The sequence below is a fragment of the Cucumis melo genome, chromosome 11, assembly GCF_025177605.1.
Source record: "Cucumis melo cultivar AY chromosome 11, USDA_Cmelo_AY_1.0, whole genome shotgun sequence".
Taxonomy (NCBI): Eukaryota; Viridiplantae; Streptophyta; class Magnoliopsida; order Cucurbitales; family Cucurbitaceae; genus Cucumis; species Cucumis melo.
Window position 1 is genome coordinate 2,333,780 of NC_066867.1, and position 20,627 is coordinate 2,354,406.

Sequence of the window (20,627 nt, forward strand, 5' to 3'; positions counted from 1 at the left end):
ATATTTAGCTTTTGTAAGTATATCAAATTACAAACTTTATTATGCTTGGAAAAACTTCGCGTAAAACTTATAATTGCATCAATTAAACTTCTAAACTATAAAAAATGGATTAATTTAAGTTCTTCGTCAGAGTTTTTCTTTTAGAATCTCCAATAAATTTACTCTAATCGTCCATTTTATAAAACAAGTACTTAGGAGAAATCTTACACACATTTGAAAATTAATATGCGAATGATTTTCATAGATAATAGTAATAAAAGATTAAATTAATTGGCTTAAGGAAATTAAAAGAGTAAAAATTGACTCAAATCATAAATTTCACACTGTGCTAATTACTATTACACGTTTATACAAAGAGTTGAGTTGAGTTGGTAATGATTATAAAGAAGTAATTGGAGCTGTTAATTAACATGAATAACGAAGTGAGAAATATGAGTATTTTTTGTGAGAAACGTGAGTTGATGCGAATAACGAGGTAATATATCTCTTTAATTATTGGTGAACCAAATGGTGGGTTTGATTTTTTTATCCACCCAACCCAACTCTCCCAAATTACTCAAGTTGCCAAAGACCCCCTTTAAACTTTTAATTATAAGAATTAAGCTCTCAAACTTGTACCATTGTTTTAGTTTTTACGGTTGTGTATTTGAGGTTCCAATATTAACATTTGAACAAGGTTTGTGAGTTCAATTTGTACCATTAAAAATTTAAAACTATCGTGGTACTTCAAAGGTAGTTTTTGCTCATTTGCTATGTAGTTCAATTCTTTAATAATTATGATCCTTGTGTAAAATTCTACGATGAACCACGATAAGTCAAGATAGTTTACTATATGTGTTTATTTGTATCATGATAGACAAAGATATTATGATTTGTCATTGCGATATTTTGTTATAATATTTGTAAATAATTTTAAAAGTTCTAACATTTAAAATAATTTTTCTTTTTTACTTCCACTAGAAGATATATACTTGAATTTGCATCTTAAAATTGTACAAAAAGAAAAAGTTGAATGAAAAGAAATGTCTATAAAAGAATAGTGCAATAATACATATACTATAGGGACAAGGAAAAAAGGAGAGGCTAAATGTGATTCATGACTACACCTATGTTATATATTTACATACATAAAATTAATTTGAACAAAACCACTTTTTTTTCTTTTTAAAGACTAATTTTATGGGACAAAAAAAAAATCAAACAAAAAAAATTGTTTAAATCTAAATATTTATTTCAAAGTACTTTGTGTATATAATCAATGAAGAAACTAATCTTAATACATATTTAAAAGTATTTGATTTCCTCCTATACTTTACTATTCAATTAAAATGCGCACGTTAAAAAGTCGATAGGTCATGTTAGCTAATTAGAACTATAATTATCTATTAATTATTTAAAGCTCTAGCCAACGGTGCATTGAAACTTCAGACAAAACACAAATCTATATAAAATAAGAAATTTAGTTCCTATCAATAAATAGTATCGAGACTTAAAAAATATTTAATAAATTCATAAATTCTTGACTTGATAAAAAATGAGTCGAATATGTAAAATTATGAAAAGAAAAAGAGAAAAAGTCAAATAATGGCAAAGCAATTTAGAAGAATTGCAAAAAAAAAAAAAATGCAATAACTATTAACTACAACTATTTTTAAAGTGAAAGGTGAGTGTATTTCGAGTTACACACAAATTATTATTAAAAAAATAAAAGAAAGATCGATAACAAAATGAGATACACAAATAATAGTCTATTGTGCTCTACATTTTGATATAGAATTAAAATATCATAACAAAAAAAAATCAAAATTAAAATATCATTTTGATCTCTACCTTTTTAAATTAGAAATTACTAATCAACGTTTAATCCACGTACTTTCGATTGTTATATATTTTAAATAGTTAAATTTTACGAAAATTGATTATCTATTTAATAATAATTTTTTTTTGGAAGTTTATATGTTTTTAATTACGATTTTAGTTTTTATAATTTAAAAAAAAAAAAGGTTAAAATTTAATCGAAAATCCTATGATAAAACATCATAAATATAGTTTGTGAAAATCATAAAAATAGTGAAAACAAAATTCAAACCACACATATCATTTTCTTGAATTTTAAAGATTAAACTATGGAAGGTTACGTTTTGGATTTAGATTTATGGAGAGTACTGCAAAGCTAAAATTAGACCATAATTAAACGTTTTAAGAAACTAAAATTGATATTTGATCGAAAAATAAACCTATGGAAAATTGTCAGCTTGTCCAATGAGTACTAACGCAGTCGCCATCGGAATCTTCCGGGTCAGGAAATTTATTCAAGTCCACCCGATCGGAAAACCCACTTGAACAAGAAGAACAGCAACGAAGCTTCGTGGGGTTGAGAGAACAACTTTGGACGGAAGAATGAGGGAGAGACGACGACTCAAGGGCGTCGACCTGAGCGCCGACTTCGGCAGCGATCTTGCGGACAGCAGCGGCGGAGAGAGGGAAGGAACCACGGTCAACGGTGGTGGTTAAAAAGTCAGGGAAATTAAGGCGAGCGGTGGGGCCACGGAGGTGGAAGACGGCGGCGTCGTAAGCACGGGCGGCAGCCACGGGGGAGGAATAAGAACCCAGCCAAATTCGAGAGCGTTTATTGGGTTCTCGAATTTCGGCAACCCATTTTCCCCATTTTCTCATCCTTATCCCTTTGAATTGCTTTGATTTTCTCTCTTCCTTTTTGTCTTTCATTTTTCCTTTTCTCTCTAAGAACAGAGAGAATTGGAAGTCTCTCTGTTTCTTTGTTTTTGAGAGATTTTTTTTTTCTTTCTCTTATTTCTGTTTGGGTTTAATTATAAAAATATGTTGGCGATTTGGCCAACTAAATTTTTTGTCTATATCTTTAATCATTTAATTTGTGTGTTTTAACTTTGAATTTCATATATATTATGATATATTCCATATCCAAATTCACCGACATAATCCAACTCACTCGTTTTATTATTAAGAAAAGCAAATTTGTCATTTTTGTTTAACTTTTGGAAGTGTTCCTTTTTAGTCCTCCAATTCTTAAAAACATGTAGAATTTTAGGAATACGTTTTAAAGGGTATTTGTGTAATTTTCAAGTTATTTTAAAATAATTACATGATGTTTACAATTATATATATATATATATATGTTAAATGTAAAATAAAGAAAAAATTAAGATTGGAATGTTAAGACTTACAAGTGGGAGGAAATCAAATAATTACAAAAGTTATGGTTGAGACCTAATGATCTATGTTTGGTTACTTTCTAAATTTTCTAACCAAACTCATACAAAAATGCCAAACAAATTTTTTATTGTGAGACGTCGGGCCATAAATTTGATTATATATTTCAAAATGAGTACAACTCAATCAATATATTATCTTTATTACTAATTAGCTTTATTTCATTTAAATACAAAGAAAATTGTTATGTTTTAGTTTCTATTAATGATAGAGGATACATCTATCAATGTTTATCACAAAAACTATAAATATTTATTGGATCGATTGCAATCAACGATCAATAATATAAAATTTAGCTATATTATAATATAAATAATTATTTTTTATTCGTCCACGGAAATTGTTATTTTATTAGTTTAAATAAGAAAATTTATTTCAAATAAAAAACGGTCCGAATATATTCATAAAATATATAAAAAAAATTAATGTCAATTATAAATACCCATATTCTTGATCATTTTGTTACATTTGAAGATGGTCAAATAATTTATTTGACAATATATATGTTTTTTAATTTTCACGAAGTTTTGTCGAAAATAAAAAAAAAAAACAAACTAGTTATAGTCCATAAAAAAATCATAAAAAACAAAATTTATTAAACTAAGTTTTTTTATAAGAATAAATATTTCGTCAATTTTTGTGTTTTTTTTTATAAATTTTTAATTTTTTTGAATGACAACAATTTCTTTTATAAAAAAAATTATAAAAAATGACAAATTTGACAAAATATTTCAAAGTCTATCAATTTATAAACATCTGTAGATGTAGAAACTTATAAGTATTTATTATTGATAGAATCTAAAAATTGAGATGCGAATGTGTTGGTGGACATCGGAAAAAACTATGTTATTGCAATTTAATAAATAATATTTTAACTTTTAGAAAAGGAAAAAAAAAAATAAAAAGGGGAAGGAGGAGACGGAGGGTAGGTCGGTGGTCGGTGCAGAGATACCGTTCGGAATTGACTTTTTCTAACCATATTTCCAAATTACATCTTTAACCTTGTCTTCTTGTCGAAAGGAATAAGGGTAGTATCGGAATTTCACGTCACTAAAAAGCGTAATAAGTGAGATGTGGGGCCATCCCCTTCTTTATATTATTTAGGGCGGCCAAATTTTAATATGTGCAAATACTTCCTTTCAATAATTTCCTCTCTTTATAATATAACTCTTCATTTCATTTTTATAAGAATATATTTCTTTAAATTTTTTTTTTTTTTGTTTGTATATTTTCTTATCTTCGTCCGACTATTTTTGGTTTTCGGTTCGGTCGATTTTGGTCGGTTAACTCAATTTTTTTGATATATCATGTTGATCTTTAGAAGTTGTTGTTCTCTAGTACAACGTTTATCAATATGTAGATTGGTGTAATCGTAATGAGATTTTATCGGTGGATCAATCAAAATACATATCAATTATAAATGTAATTTGATTGTTATTTATCATGTTTGTTTGCAAACGTAATTTGATTATGATTAAGGTTATTTATTTTGCATTGTTTGATATCAAGTTATCGTTTAGGATCGTTTGTTTGGTTATTTACTGACCGTTTGAACCACAAACTTTTTAATTCTCAATGTACACCGGTGTCAGGTGAAGTACACTCCTATTGTAACCTTCACATTTAACATTTATATTAAATAAAATTATTATTTTATGATAGAATAATCCAATTTGTTCTCCACACTATTTTGTAGTTTTTTCTTAAAAACGATTTTGTAGTAAATTTTTTAAAATACCAATATATATATTAATATGTTGATTTTGTAGTAAATTTTTTAAAATACCTATATAGGTCAAGATAAGTATTAGATTGGAAGATATTAGGTCATGAAACAATAAAAAAGATTTAGGTTAAAAATATATGCCTTAACCTCTTGGTCTAACTCTCTGATGTAATATGGCGAAGTAACTGTACTTTTATACGAGTAGTCACTAAGTGGTGCAACGAAGATGCTAAATAAGATAGATCGACTATAAACTAAGAATTCTAGGGTTCTAATAACAAAGCCACGACTCGTTGGAGAATAATTTGGTTTCATTAATGGAAGAGTTTGAAGTCAACAAAGGTTAAGCGCTAAGATTTAAAATATCTATGTTTAAGAGTATCACAACGTTGAAGAGTATTTTAAAAAAAGCATTGAAAATGTTTAAATTAATAATTAAACTTTTTACATTTTTTAACATAAGACATATTCGTAAAAAATTAATAACAAGAGTTATAACATTAATCACCCTATAAGAAACGATACATACCAATCAAAATATCTAAGAACAATGAGTGAAGATTATTCATGTTATGACTCAACAATAGACGTCGAAGTGTGGTCACCGATACCTTCAACCTTTTGAGCATACAATAGTTGAGTTGCTTCAGGTTGCAGGGACTTGACAGCAGATGTTGTAGATATCATCTAAGGGAGCGTGGTCGCCGGTACCTTCATCTTTTCGAGCATACAACAGTTGCTTGCCTTTGAAAACAAACATACCTCCCTAATGACAACACACATATGAAATAAGAAAGTTTCAACAAACGGAAGATCAAAAGACTAGTGTTTTTCATGTGACTAAAACACAAACAAGACCTGCTGCAACACGCTGCTTTTATCGTCCGGGGTAGCTTCGAGAGTATAGTTTTTCATGGCTTCTCGCATAACGTCAAATCTCGTCTTGGAAAACACCTTGACCTAAAAACATTTGACAATTTGGAGGTAAAACAAAGTTAAAAAAGAAAGAAGATTTCTGTGGAATACATAAAGTAAATGGAAGGAGAATTTTTACACTAGCTGGATTAAGGAATGTACGACCAAAGCCATAGTATAGACCTAGTAAATCGTATGCCTGTAAGAACAAATTTCGATTAGCTTTCACAAGAATCAGAGGCAAATATCAAAAGAACAAATTTCGATTAGCTTTCACAAGAATCAGAGGCAAATATCAAAAAAGATGAGAACAATTCAAATTATTCACTTTGACATATTCTTTTTATGTCTACATCATTGTTCAACTGGTTACTTCAGACATTGAATAATTATCTTATAGGTTGAAAAAACAAAAAAAAAAACGACAACGAATGTACTGATACTATAAAAAAGATATTTATAGCTTCGTATTACCTTTCTATCAGGATCAGCATAAAGGCAGTCCATTGGAAAAGGCAACTGAAATTTGAAGGATGACGAAGCAATGTTAATGCCATGAAGGCAGAATAGAATAAACCAAAAGAGAGATGCTAATATCATAAGTTCAGTCTACAAACTTTAGGGTTGTGGTAATTAAATCCCTACTTTCTTCTTTTTAGAAGAAAAATCTAACCAATTTATGTTAACAAAATCAATGCTTTAAAAATCTACGTTAAGCCAAGGAGTTAACAACAAATACTTGTTACATACAAACTTAAAAAGTTAAATACTTATTAGAAACTTTTTAAGCGATGTAGTGGCATGTTTACTTCATTAAATCCTTTAATCTCTTCAAAAATTAACATTAAACAATAATAACAATATCCAAATTTAATGATATCAGGAATATAGTATTGCGAATTGGAGCATCTAAGCTACATAGTATAACTATTAATAACTAATAAATCTTAGCAAATGAGATGTCTTCTAAGAGATAAAAACATGATGCAACCACGGACAATTAAAAGTCGATACCCGCTCGGCTAGGATACGTGCTTTATTTGGAGTACCGATGCCTACAGCTATTAGTTTAACACCAGATGAATCAAATCTTTCTTTGGCTTCTTTCAGAGTGGAAGCAAGTTCCCAACTAGAAATAAGAATAAGTAGCTGTCTGTCACAAAAATAACACAGATGGAATTACGAAAACAAAAAGACATTCAACTTCAAACTGCAAATGAATGGTCCAAATTGATGAGACTTACCAGCAAAAGCATCCAAAATGTCTCAAAAGTGCAACAACTGCCATTCCCTACGTAAACACCAAACAAATATCATCAAATATCATATATTTGAATCTATAACTTATAATATGGAGATATAGATGCCTCCACTTGTTACATAACGTATCAAATTGTAAAAGTCAATAAATGTAACGCTATTGAGCTTTGTAGATATTGTACTCATGAATCATTTAAATCCGGATATTAATTTTACAATGAAATAGTCCCTGAGAGGTAGGATAGAATTGCACAGGAGTTTGAAGTACACTACTCTCACTGCTTACGAGTTGGGATCTCAGTTAGCTAAGGTCCCATTTGGTTTTTTGCTTTTAATTTTTGAAAATTAGGCCTACCAACACTCACTACACCTCTAAACTTTTTGGTTTATGATCTAGTTTCAACCAATGTTTTCAAAAACTGCCAAAATTTGAGAAATACAAAACAGCATTTTCCTCCTTTTTGCTCTGTTCTTCAATATTCTACATGGTTTCTATCTCAAGTGAAAGGAAGGGAACATTACACACTGAAGCTGCCACCTTCAACCCAGTTAGAATCATTCTTACGCCGTCCCTTTTTATTTCCATTACTTGGAAGGAAAGAAGCATCAAAGTTCAGACCAAATAAATTACCAATAATTTATCATAATACCAATGAATTCCATCTCCAATTCCTAATTATTTCTTCTTCTTCTTCTCAGCATTATGCAGTCTACAGTTGCAGCTTTCAGTTTATGATCAAGCAAATTAAAACACAAACCCATTATCAGAATCATTCAGCAATAGAACTTCACATGGAGAAGCAATCAGTAAATTCAGACAAACCCAAAGGAGGAAATGATTGTTAGATTACCTCAGTCTGATCCCAAAGATCCTTGAACAGAACTGGCTCACCACCAGCAGTGAAAATACGAACATCCCCGAGAATTTCCCCAATCTCTGGGGCATACCCAGAAGAAGTGGAAGCCTTGAGAACTTGAGACGACCTGTAATTGCGATGAACATGGGGATTAGGGGTCCGTAATCTTGCAGAATTGAGGATGCAATTGGGAGAAATAGGATTGAGAAACGGATGAGAGGGAAATTGGGAAGGGAAGTTGAAAGTGAAAGAGGAGGGGAAAATTGAAAGAGAAGAAGATCGAAAAGGGTAATGGATGTGAGTAGAAATTGAATTCATTGCTCTGAAGTCTGAAGCTTTCCCTATGAAATGAAATTGAATCGTAAGCCACAAAATTTAGCTCAAGAATTTTCTTGTTTCTTTACTTCTTGTTGTTGTTGTTCTTCTTCTTAGATTAGAGGTTGAAAGAGAACCTGATTTTGAAAAATATATTACTCATTTCTATATTCTATTTCCCAATTGACTTAAAAGGCACAAACAAACCACACAATATGAAGAAGGTGAAGCAACAAAACAATCCAACACTCACCACAAAAACCTCATGTCATTTCCAATTTGAATCTACTTCTCTTTAATAAAATCAAATCTCTCTCCGTCTTTGATATCCATTTATCTACTTGTTTACGTCTTACATTTTTCTTGCATCACCGATTTCATATTAAAAGAAAAATATCATATCACACACACTGCGACTAATGTGTACGTAAAGGTGACCTTATGAACCCAAAAAAATTGCACTATTTTTAAGTATGATAAATAAATAACACACCATGTCAAGTAAACTTTGTGCTTTAGTCGAATTTAGTAAAATTTACTATCTAATCAAAAGTCATGTGCTAGCACTCCGATTTCATCTTTAAACAAGGGTCAAAATACTCTGACTAAAAGATAATCCTTAAACCGTAATGTAAAAAGTGAGGATCAGTTGATTATTTTTATTGTTGTTTACTTGCCTTTCGTAAACCAACTAGATGTGAGATTTGGGAATGGAAAGTATTCGATCAGACTTAATACATTATAAAAATTATGCATAAAATCTCATTTCGATTACAAGAGTTTTTAGTAAGATTTAATAGATGTGGCCTAATACGAATGGGCATAAGTCAAGTAATCATGGATCCATATGTGAGAGGTTCAATATATATATGGGCAGAACCCTCCTTTGTAACGGACCCTCGATCCTTAAGAAGCAACGAGCGATCAAGCTAAAGAGATTTCCTATTACTAGTTTTTCTTGTTCAGAATGTTGGGTCGAAGCAGGTTCCTCTCGTTTCCCATGGTAATGGGTGCGGTCATGTAAGTGTTCTTCGCAATTTTACATCCCTTCCTTTTACCCTTTATCAATTAATCAATCAATTTAGAGATTTAATCTGCTGATTTTGATGTTCCAATTGCTATCTACCTATCAATTGATTGAATATGAAATTTGATTCGATAATTTTGTTATCTTCCCTCTCAATTCTCGTTTCTCCATTTTGGATTTTAGGTTTCAGCTTGCTTAATAAGTATTTCATTACTGAATGTAATAATTTGTGCAAAAACTGAAGAGTGTTGAAAGGTTTGAAGTTATTGGGTTTAGTTAGGGAAAATTTCTGATTTACTCACAGTGTCTCAAGTTTTGTTAATGCAAGATGTTTATGAAGGCCGGAAAACAAAGAAATTTTATATTTGCGAACTTTTTACAGAAAGGGGTTCTGTTCATATTCGACTTTCTATAGGTTGTAGCATTAGTTGTTTATGAATTAATATTGTTTTCCATTTTGGTGATAAGCCCTGTGTTTCAACAATTTATTCTTGGAAGTTTTGCACAATGTTTTTAAGCTCTTTGATGAGTTTTTGGTTGAAAGTAAAACCGTTGTTTCAAAATGGAAAATTACTTGGGCAGACTGTGATGTATATGTTGCTTGCAGCATTGGTGTTGTTTCCGGGAAAGCGATATTTGGGCCACCTCTTGATGAATACTGGAAAAAGAAGCTGGAAGAAGAGGCGGCCGCAAAGGAGACAGGTACTAGTACTACCAGCTCAAGTTAGCATAGGTCAGGATTCGGGATAGTCATGCTTAGCAACATGGATCTGTAGAGCTAGGAGAAATGTTTTTTTGATGAAACAATCATTGAATATGTATAATCTTGCATGGATATTTATGCATTAATTACCGAAGAAGAATTTGCAAAGGTTGTCTTCTTTTACTTGCGACACCATGTGGCTTATCTACAAAAATGAAAAAGGTCCGATAGGAACCAACAAGGCCTTCCCTTTTGGCTGAACCACTAAAAGGTACGTTTGGGAGTAATTTTGACAATGTTAAACTTAAAATCACTTTTTTCATTGCCAAAGTCATTTCAAACAACTCTTTTCACCCTGATCTCTATCTCTTGTTCTCCTGATCGCTTTCCTCATTTTTCAGGTTGGTTTCTTATTGATTTTTTTTGTTTATTTGTGTTCTTTTGTTTCAATTTGTGGAAATAGTTCTGTGGAACTTCAGATGGAGTTGAATGTTGAGTGTATACGTTGTGAAAGCTTCAACTCATTGGTTGAAAAATCTTGCTTCCTTGTTTGTGGTGAATCTTGTTTCGGTTACTCTACTATACAAATCTTGATTTCCATTTGGTTCATGCCACCCAAAACTACTTTAACTTGTTTTTCATTTGCATATTATTGGTTGGAAGTTCATCACATCACTTTGCAGGAAATTTCCTATGTTATGGTGGTACGAAGTGCATGGAAAATTCTTCATACTACCTCCGCTAATTGTGTGTCATGTCCTTCAATCCTTAGCCATTAGGGACTAGGAAAGGTGGAGGTCCTATTGCTTTCTTTCTTGTTGGGGTGTGGTCGTTAAGTCGGATATTGTAAAATCTTTTGATAGCACAGATCTGGTGTCCCCCAACATCTCAGTTCTTCAATCTTATTTAGTTGAGGAGAACCATGCCTTCTTTAATCTTATTATTCTAGTGTTCTTAGCCTTCTTTAATCTTATTGTTTTAGTGTTCTTATGAACATTAGAAATCGATAAAACAACTAAAGAAAATATGCGAACTACACAAAAGGTGCATTATTGTTGCTCCCTCTCCCATCTTCTAATGAATATGATTTTGTACCAACTTGTTATGAGCCTCGTGTTACTCTTGCATGTCTTTTCTAATCTCGTAAGTTTTGAAAAAATATCAATTAAAACATTCTAACCACAAAATTAGAGTGTAAAATGAATTCACAACTAAATCATAAGGCTAGACCGCAACCCATTTAACATAAATGGAAGGATGAAGAAAAGAAAAGCAAAACTAAGGGAATATCATCTTATTCAAAATATATTCAATCGGCTTGATAATCATAGGTTCACATTCATCTCAAGAAAATTTGATCACGGAGATGATCGTTGAACTTGGTTACTAAAGGAAGTCATTGGAGCTGGGCATTGGAGGAGTTGTGGTCGAAATTGGCAATAGGATGTGATTTTTGGTGTGTGTGAGCCACCATAGTGTTCATTGTAGTTGGCTACCGAAGTTGACAACATAATTGGTCATTGGAGGTAATTGTCAAAGGAGGTTAATTGTCAAAGCCAATAATCATAGGTATTACCAAAGATGGATGTCAGAAATGGTCTTCACTAAAGTTGGTCATCAAAGTGATCGTCGAAATTGGTCACTGGTGGGGTCATCAGAGTTGATTGTCATTGGTAGTTTTCATCATCGAAGTTGGTTAAACATTTAACCCTCATTATTTTAATACATGTTCCAACATCACAACACTTTAAATTAGAGCTTATACTCAAAATTTGGAGACTAAAATGATTTTTTCCTTTCTAAAAAAAATGCGTAAGATAATAGAAAAAACTTATTCATCAAATATAAGGTTTTACAAATGAGTCCAATGGGGCACTTACCAAATGACTAAAGGACGACTAACTATAATGTTTACAAATGGTATATATATATATATATATATATGTATGTCTTTTGGTTTTTGTAATATGTTTTCGTTATGTCCAACATAATCGTATGCTGTGCTGCGACAAAACTTCTTCATCATATTTTAATTAATCTATAAAATGACTATATATAACAAAACTAATTAGTTCTTCTAAGAATTCATCAATTTCATTAGCAACTTTATAGTTTCTTCCACAATAATCAATTCTATTAATCTCTTCTTCTTCTTCTTCTTCTTCTTCTTCTTCTTCATCATGTCCCCTAAAAGTGATGATGAACTTGATATCATGTTCCTTCCATTTGTGAGCCATGGCCACTTGTTGCCCATGGTCGATATGGCCATGCTCTTCGCCAAGCTCGGCGCCACTGCTACAATTGTCACTACCGAAGCCAATGCTGCCCTCTTCCATACCAAAATCCACCGCGACAGAGTTGCTGGTTCCCGCATTCGCTTACACACCATTCCATGGCCGGCAGCAGAGGTTGAACTCTAGGATTCAATTTCTTTCCTAATCACAATTTTTTGATACATTTTTAAATTTCTGTTTTTTTCTTTGATAAATCTATTAGTATATTCAATTGTTCGTTTCCTCGGTCCATGCACACATCTAACTAAATAACTGTTAGTGAAAAATCACGTAAATCTCTATGTCGTTTTTTACTTGTTCACGCATTTACTTGTCGAATTTTGTTGTTATCATGACATTTGGAAATAAGAGAACCCAATTCTGATATCCATGACAATTATGTTTGAACAAAAGTATCTTTTTAAGTCGTCATGTATGAGTTTAATCTTTTATTCATATTCTTAACAGGTCGGTCTCTCTCCTGCTATTCAAAATCTTAGTACTGCCACACCGATGACGATGTCCAAGGTTTTCCAAGTGTTTCTCATGCTCCAACCCCAACTCAGAGGCCTTATCCACGAGATGCGGCCAGATTGTATCATTTCCGACGTCTTTTACCCATGGACGAGTGACGTAGCAGCCGAGCTCGGAATCCCACGGCTTGCCTTCAACGGTTCGAGCTACTTCGGTTATTGTGCCGAACAATGTATGAAAGAGCATAAGCCACATCTTGAAGTTGAATCCAACAACGAAAAGTTCAAACTTCCGGGGTTGCCTGATGTTGTTGAAATGATGAGATCAGAGTTACCAAGTTGGATCGCTAGAGAAGATGATTTCTCACGATTGCTTGATGTCATTAGAGAATCAGAGAAACGATGCTATGGAATGTTGATGAATAGCTTTTATGAATTGGAAGGCTCATATGAAGAACACTTGAATAAGGTGAGATTTGAGGTCAAAAATGACTTTTTCAAAAAGACATTTTGAAGTATATATATTTGTTTAGAAGCTTGATTTTTAAAAGTTGTTAATTTAAGTTTTAACATTTTTTAAAACACACCTAGAATTCTAAGCCTAAAGTTTTTCAAATTTTAAGATTATGTTTTTAAAAGGATTGTTTTCAAACAATGAGCTAAATTATTTATGTATGGAGCATGAAATTTCACTATCTATCAGCCAAATTTTAAGATTATGTTTTTCGACGTCTATCGCTATTATGTGATAGTTTTTCTTAGACTTAATTTTCCTTAGTTATGTATATCATAATCTATCACAGTCTAACCATTATTTTGATATATTTGTAAATATTTTTAATTATTTTGTCATTTAAAACAATTAATTATCGAAAGTAGATAATAAAGAAAAAAAACATAAGTAATGATAACTTTTCTTAGGCTTAATTTTCAAATAAACATAAAATGAAAAATAAATGGATTAGGCTTAACTTTGGCTTGTGGCACCCACCCTTATATATTTCCTTCAATCCCAAAGAAGAAAAAGGTATTCAGTTTATCATATGGTAACTTGTAACCTGAATATTTGATAAGCACTATACAAAAATAGATGCAGCTCAAGATGCACTCAAATATTTTTCAATTGATTCGAGACTTTAACGATTGTTTTTTTTTTTTTCTTTTATTGTTTGATAGATTATAGGGATCAAAACATGGAGCATAGGGCCAGTGTCATTGTTGGCAAACAAGGAAATTGAAGATAAAGAATCAAGAGGTGGAAACCCCAACATTCAAACCACCAACTTACTCCAATGGCTCAATGAGAAAGAACCAAATTCAGTTCTCTACATCAACTTCGGAAGCCTGGTTCAAATGAATCCTAACCAATTAACCGAAATCGCACATGCGATTCAAGAATCCAGTCAAAATTTCATATGGGTCATAAAAAAGAACAGCAAAGACGACGACGAGGACGACATAGTAAACAAAGGGTTACCAAAAGGGTTTGAGGAGAGAATGAGTAAAACCAAAAAGGGTTTGATAATAAAGGGATGGGCTCCACAATTGATGATATTAGAGCACAAAAGTGTTGGAGGGTTTCTGACTCATTGTGGTTGGAACTCAATTCTTGAAGGAATAAGTTCAGGATTACCAATGATCACATGGCCATTGTTTGCTGAACAATTTTACAATGAGAAGTTGCTGGTTGAAGTGGTGAAGATTGGAGTGGGAGTTGGGTCAAAGAAATGGTGGTATTTGGGAGAAGAAGAACAAGAGATTATTAAGAGGGAAGAGATTGGAAAGGCCATAGCTTTTTTGATGGGTGAAAGTGTTGAAGCTTTGGAAATGAGAAAGAGAGCCAGAGAAATGGGAGAGGCTGCAAAAACAAGTGTGAATTGTGGTGGTGCCTCTCATATCAACTTGGTTTCATTGTTTAAGGAACTTCAAGAAACGAAGCTTAAGAGAGTGGTAAATGGTCAGAAGAATACTTAGGTGTATTCTAAGTTACACCTATTTCTTTAGGTCAGTCTATTCAACTGTTTGCTTATAGTTTGCCTGTCATATAGTAAAGTATTTTTTTCTAAAAATATTTTGAGTATTGTAATCTTCTATATTAGGTTTAATGAGATGGATATTCATATTTAAAAATACTTCGGTTCATCTCCAATCGTGCGATTCATCCGAGTGTTCAATTATAAATTATTATCTAGCAAAATTTTATTAAAACTAAAAGTTATTTTTAGATTAAAGAGATGTATAAAGTTTGTTAGATGAAAGTTGGTTTAAATAAATTTTTCTTTCTTGTATTGGCTTAGGACCTCAGCTCCAATTTAATTGAGAATCACTTCTAGATTGTCAATTAAAATTTTCTTAAACATTTGTCCCTGCATCAATTAAATAACTCATCTTTTAAGTCGACATTTGACGAAGTCTACAGACATATTAGATGAAAACTCTAAGTTGATTCTCTTATAACAATTTAAAAGTAGTTAGAATAATTATATGTTTTGCATGATATTTTTCAAACTAAGTCTAAAGAAGGACGTGAATTTATAAACTTACGAAAGTTCATTGATTAAATTATTAAATCATATATGGTTCAAATTATGCGGCCTCTCACGCGTAGGGGCATAATTTATTTGAAAGAGAAATGGATTTGTTATCGAGCTACCAATATTGATGTGGAAAAAAACTCCTATAATCAATTTGAGCATCAACATGCTTGTTAGCCGTTCGAAGCTGCCAAGAGAGTGTTCCTAGAAGATGAATGTTGATGTTGCATGGTCGGAGAACACTCAGTAGGACTAGTTGGATTGTTCGTGATTGGAAACCCAATTGGGTTCGGTGCATTCCAATTTCTTTCAATTGGTCAATCGAAGCACTAGATGAGTATTAGATGCTAAAACCATAGTCAATGACTTGGATCACATTTTTGGTTTCTTGAGATGAGTGACTTACCTTAGGGTTTAGTAGAACAAAGTTGTCCATAATCAAATAGGTTTGGCTTCTTCATTTGAGAATTCCTCTTTTTGGAGAGAGTTTTACCCCCTTTGTATTATCACTAGTTCTCGAGAGGGATTTATGATCCATGTATATTTTTTGTTCAAGAAAAGAAACAAGTGAACATGACTAACCAAGAGATAACCATGAGTTCTTAAGTATGAGGAAAAAACTTTACCGTAGAGCTAAGTTTGCTTTGCCGAAGGAAATGAGTTAAGTTTTTTAAAATTAAGAATTGAGTATTGACAATAAAATTAGCAAAAACAAGGCATTGACAATCTATTTAGGTAAAAGGGGCATTTTCTTCCTCACAAAGATGCATTCAACCAAGTTTGACCAAACACTCAAATAATAAACAGAGGTTATTCAGTTGTGATGGCCAAAAAAGAAGAACAAGTGAATACATATTTCTTCTGTTGTATTCTATTGATCTTTTCCTTGTGTTGATGTGTGTTGATGTAGGACTTGTGATGAGGATATACGAAATCAATTAACGCATTTCAAACTCCTATGGGAAAGTTAGAATTTAGTTCTGCTTTGATAATTCACAGATCCACCGAATCAAACCTGGGGTTTCTTTCTTTTATTTCTGTTCTTCCTTTTTTTCTTTTTCAAAGAAAAATTTACACATTTTAATCTCTCTGGAACTTTCCAATGAACTTGACATAAAATTAGTAACAAAAAAAGGCACATGAATTTCTAACTTTTGATTACAATATATTATACTACAATATGGATAGCCAGTTTTTAAAACTAAACAAGGCTCTAGATCATTACTTATTGATCCCAATAATTCCTCAGTTGGGACATGTGTAGAAGTAATTCATCCCGACCTAAACCTGTGACGCTACTAGTCATGATCCAAGAAGGATGTACCTTGTAATTCTGTCTGATAAGTTGTTGAAACTCCCTGATGTTCTCGTCGGGTCTTTTTCCTTTGCTCACCTTCATTTTGTCACATTTTGTGAACACAAACGTCATCGGTATCTGAAAACGAATGACACAGCATAAGATATTTGGAAATCACATATGTCAAGAGTTATCTTTGTATTCAACTAATACCACATTTCAACACATGAAGCAATGAACTTAAATTTAGATTGCATACGTTATTTCGGCCCAGCCAATTGGCGCAATCTAAGTCTATTTTTTGAGGTGGAACACTTGCATCAATGAGAAGCAGCACGGCTACTAAAGTATCTCGGTTCATAAAATACCCTTTTGTGAATGAGGACCAATCCATTCGAGCAGTTTCGGAGGCTTTGGCAAAACTGAATCAAATTTGAACTGTTAAACAACTTTAAAAGTTAAACAAGTTGTATAAGTAGAAGCAGGGATTGCTTTGGATTTAGAGTAAAATAAGTTAATACAGGATATAAATTAGTTATAGTATGTCGAAAATCAGTGTCCAATACATACCAAGTTAAAAACTATATCTACCTTAAGAAGATAGCAATGCTCTTCCGACCTCTTTTTGGTCGAAAGTTCAAACCTTTTTGTTTAGATTATATCAAATATCAATGAGGAACTTAATAGATTATATCAATGATGTATCAAATATCAATGAGGACCTTAATAGATTATATCAATGAGGAACCTACAACATACCGTAGCTTTTCGAGAGGGCTATTATCTCCCAATATTTCCCACCTGAAATCACTACAAAATTCACATCTCTAACCTTCCTTTCACCTACTATTCAAACTCTATAGCCGATTACTATAGTACCCTCACTACTTAATTATACTAATTATTCTAATATTTCCCTAACTAGGAGTTTTACATGAAAAAATTGTAAACATGAGAAACTTGAGAAGACTCTGTCCTAAGAGGAACTTTATGACGAATGAGGTAAGTGAAAGCTTTTATGAATTGATTCTCAAGATCTCCATAATTTTGATTCCAGAGTTCAATTCAATTTTTAAAATTATTAAAGAGAACCTCTACTGGGTAAAAAATATATTTCATCTTTCACGATATTTTCCTGCTTACTAAGATCTTTGAAAGCTTTATTTCTTGCAAAAATTAAAAAAAAAAAAAGAAAAAAAAAAAAAAGCAGAAGTATAGCAGTATAGCACCACGAGCATGAAAATAAAATAAAACACTTAAGATATGTCTCTAATGCGTAACATTAGTAGTTATAATCACTTAAACAGGTTTACATAGTAGTTGGATAATCCTTCAGTTTACCTATTAGTATTAATAAAAAAATTATAGACAAGATTTACCCTATGAACAATCCGATCATCCAAACAGCAATAGAAGCTAGAGAAGTAGCTATCAACTTAAAAGACCAAGCACACCAATTTGGAAGAGCAATAGTGCATAACTAAGAGAAAAAGAGCAGATAGAGCCGTTGAATTACACAACTAAAAACCTGAAAAAGGTGCAACGGCAGTTGCTAGCAAAAATGGAAAACAGTTCTTTATGTTCCTCCAAAGTACTAATAAAATCATATCAGTTGCATAGAATCTCCAAAAGGTGTTTAGGCTTCCAACATCGACGGAGTGGGCTATAACCATGTTTGAGGCTCCAATTATAATAGTTGTTTACAACTATTATAATCTTAATAATAAGATTAACCAATTCAGTGTGCCCAAATACCCCCAAATAGCTATCCAAAACAAAACATCACAAAAAAGGACAGCCCCAGCAAGCAAAAACGAAAAGTAATAGCACAAATTTTCACATAAACATACAGATGATTAGACTTACGCAAAAGAGTAAAACCCAAATTTAGCTTGCAAGAAAAGAAACAGGAATTACCCATAGCCTGGTAAGTCCACAATGTACCAGCTTTTATTCACCAAGAAGTGATTAATCAGCTGCGTCTTCCCTACAACCAAACAGAAATTCAATAGCATTAACAACTAATACAATCAAATAGCATACTGAATAGTTATAACAAACCTAAAATCAATCAAACCTGGCTTCTTAGAAGTAAGAGCAACTTCCTTTTTGCGAACAAGAGCATTGATAAGGGAAGATTTACCGACATTAGAACGACCCAGAATCGCAAATTCAGGTTTGTTATCTTTAGGGCAATCCCTAGCTCGACCGCTGCTTTTGACGAACTCAACCTCCTTGACACGGGAGTCGCCGGCATAAGGGCCGAGCACAATGTTGGAACCTGGAAGGATCTTTTCATCAGAGATATCATCGGCGTCGACTCCGGGAGGAATAAACAGAACCGTGCGAGCGAATCGAGCAGAATCGGAGATTGATGACTTGGCGGTGGCGTTGGAAGAGGAAACAAGCCGGGATGAGAAAGAGAGAGAGTGAGGAGAGGGTTTTGGAGAGAGTGTTGGGGAAAAAAGAGAGGCGAGAGGAAAGGTATGGAGGCGGCTGAAATTCTTTAGTAACATGGCGGTTGTAAGCGGGAGGAGGAGGAGCCGCCGCCACCAAGGTTAAACGGAACGACAGCGACCAAGATTGGGAGCTTTTGAATATTTGTTGTTCTAATTTACTAAGGTTGGCTAAAGATGGAGTTGGATAGGCACTAATGATTAACCAAAATCATTTTGTTTACCGTCATCATTTATATATCCACGATCACTTTCGTATCTAACAAGTATAAGATCTTTTTTACATCAATATTGATATCATGATCAAAACAAAACTCAGAGTATAGTCAAAATTCGATAAATATTACGAGAAACTAAGATCTGGTAAGGATCAGGAGAAACTAAAACCGGACTTATGGAGTAACCTTTTTTAAGGTTTTGTTGTTTTGATTTCCTAGGTGAGATTTGGATATTCGAATGTTTTTAAGAATTTTTTCCTTCAGCAAAAGGAAAATATGAGGAATTTATTTGAAATTTTCAAATAAAGAAATCTAGTATGAACCACTAAAAATCAAATTTGTAGACAAAACCAAAATGGATCTATAGCTCAATTGACATAGTGCTTGAACTATTAACCTTAAAGTCGAGTTTTGATTCCTCCACTTTACATATTGTCTAATAATAATAATAATGTAAGAATAATAAAATTAATTGCTCTACTTTTATCTCCATGTCTTACTGTATTTTCAGAAGGGTGTATCATATTTATGCATTACACTCAAGTCTCTAATCATAAGTTACTACGTGGAGGAGATTTCTTTTCTTTTTCAAGAAAACATATATTCCTTTATATACTTTCTATTGTAATTTGAAGGGAGTGTGTAAACATACGACTAACCTAAATTATATTTGGGCATTATTTATTCCTAAGATTGGTCATGGTGAGTGAGGTCAATTGGGTGAAGGTTAAGAGTATGGTTGATGAGTTTTTTGAGTTCAAATATTAAGTCAATGTCATTGTTGCCGTTTAAAAACATAACTTACTTGTAGTTACAAAGAAAGAGGGGAAGACTAAAGAACCAAAAGAAAGAGGGGGAGACTAAAGAACCAAACTATCACATTTAAATATTGCATTTGTTGAAACATTGTTAAGTTAATTTAGTTCGAATTAGTTTGAGGTTGTATAAATATGGTTTCTTTTTTAACAAATACATGTATGTATGTTGTGATTTCTATCTATGCTGTGATTTCTATCCATTCATATAATATATTAATCTAAAATAAAAGAAATTAAAGCAAAATATATTTAGATTTGGTCCTTAAAATTTGTATAGTGGATATATCAACCTCAAAGTTTCAGAAGAGACACTTTAGCCTATAAGATAATCTCATCTCCTTTTTCTTTCCACTCTCATAAAATCTTTTGAAAATAACTTCTCTTATGTAAATGTTAAGATTGACTTCTTTTTTCAAATAGCTTTCCCAAACTTAAATTATTAATTGTTAATACTAAATTACATGGAAGTCTAACTAACAAGTCTTCAAAACAAACCAACAAATAAA

The 20,627-nt window shown here is 32.2% G+C and overlaps 4 protein-coding genes across 8 annotated transcripts; 1 reads left to right on the top strand and 3 right to left on the bottom strand.

Moving 5' to 3' along the window:
- Window positions 1–2,119: 2,119 nt before the first annotated feature.
- Window positions 2,120–2,862, bottom strand: LOC103497364 (ethylene-responsive transcription factor ERF008). Its single transcript, XM_008459520.3, has one exon. The coding sequence runs from the start codon at window positions 2,725–2,727 to the stop codon at window positions 2,251–2,253; it is 477 nt and encodes a 158-aa protein (XP_008457742.2). The 5' UTR covers window positions 2,728–2,862; the 3' UTR covers window positions 2,120–2,250.
- Window positions 2,863–5,374: 2,512 nt separating this feature from the next.
- Window positions 5,375–8,574, bottom strand: LOC103497363 (uncharacterized). Of its 2 annotated transcripts, none has more exons than XM_008459519.3 (7): window positions 8,002–8,574; window positions 7,135–7,181; window positions 6,905–7,019; window positions 6,365–6,409; window positions 6,030–6,089; window positions 5,834–5,935; window positions 5,375–5,741 (listed from the first exon to the last, which is right to left on the bottom strand). In XM_008459519.3, the coding sequence occupies exons 1-7, from the start codon at window positions 8,323–8,325 to the stop codon at window positions 5,622–5,624; spliced, it is 813 nt and encodes a 270-aa protein (XP_008457741.2). In that variant the 5' UTR covers window positions 8,326–8,574; the 3' UTR covers window positions 5,375–5,621. The 2 variants fall into 2 exon arrangements, with proteins under 2 accessions (XP_008457741.2, XP_050935507.1); XM_051079550.1 differs by having other exon boundaries at window positions 6,926–7,019; window positions 8,002–8,520.
- Window positions 8,575–9,092: 518 nt separating this feature from the next.
- On the top strand, window positions 9,093–14,959 carry LOC103497361 (soyasapogenol B glucuronide galactosyltransferase-like). Of its 4 annotated transcripts, XM_008459518.3 has the most exons (5): window positions 9,093–9,342; window positions 9,957–10,323; window positions 12,247–12,460; window positions 12,794–13,267; window positions 13,975–14,959. In XM_008459518.3, exons 3-5 carry the CDS (start codon window positions 12,266–12,268, stop codon window positions 14,770–14,772), a joined length of 1,467 nt encoding a protein of 488 aa, XP_008457740.3. In that variant the 5' UTR covers window positions 9,093–9,342; window positions 9,957–10,323; window positions 12,247–12,265; the 3' UTR covers window positions 14,773–14,959. The 4 variants fall into 4 exon arrangements, 2 of the variants coding, with proteins under 2 accessions (XP_008457740.3, XP_050935508.1); XM_051079551.1 differs by lacking the exon at window positions 12,247–12,460 and having other exon boundaries at window positions 9,095–9,342; XR_539392.3 differs by lacking the exons at window positions 12,247–12,460; window positions 12,794–13,267; window positions 13,975–14,959 and adding an exon at window positions 10,516–11,150 and having other exon boundaries at window positions 9,103–9,342.
- Window positions 14,960–16,451: 1,492 nt separating this feature from the next.
- On the bottom strand, window positions 16,452–19,294 carry LOC103497360 (GTP-binding protein At2g22870). Its single transcript, XM_008459516.2, has 4 exons — window positions 18,707–19,294; window positions 18,547–18,616; window positions 16,889–17,051; window positions 16,452–16,767 (listed from the first exon to the last, which is right to left on the bottom strand). The coding sequence occupies exons 1-4, from the start codon at window positions 19,143–19,145 to the stop codon at window positions 16,558–16,560; spliced, it is 882 nt and encodes a 293-aa protein (XP_008457738.1). The 5' UTR covers window positions 19,146–19,294; the 3' UTR covers window positions 16,452–16,557.
- Window positions 19,295–20,627: the final 1,333 nt, after the last annotated feature.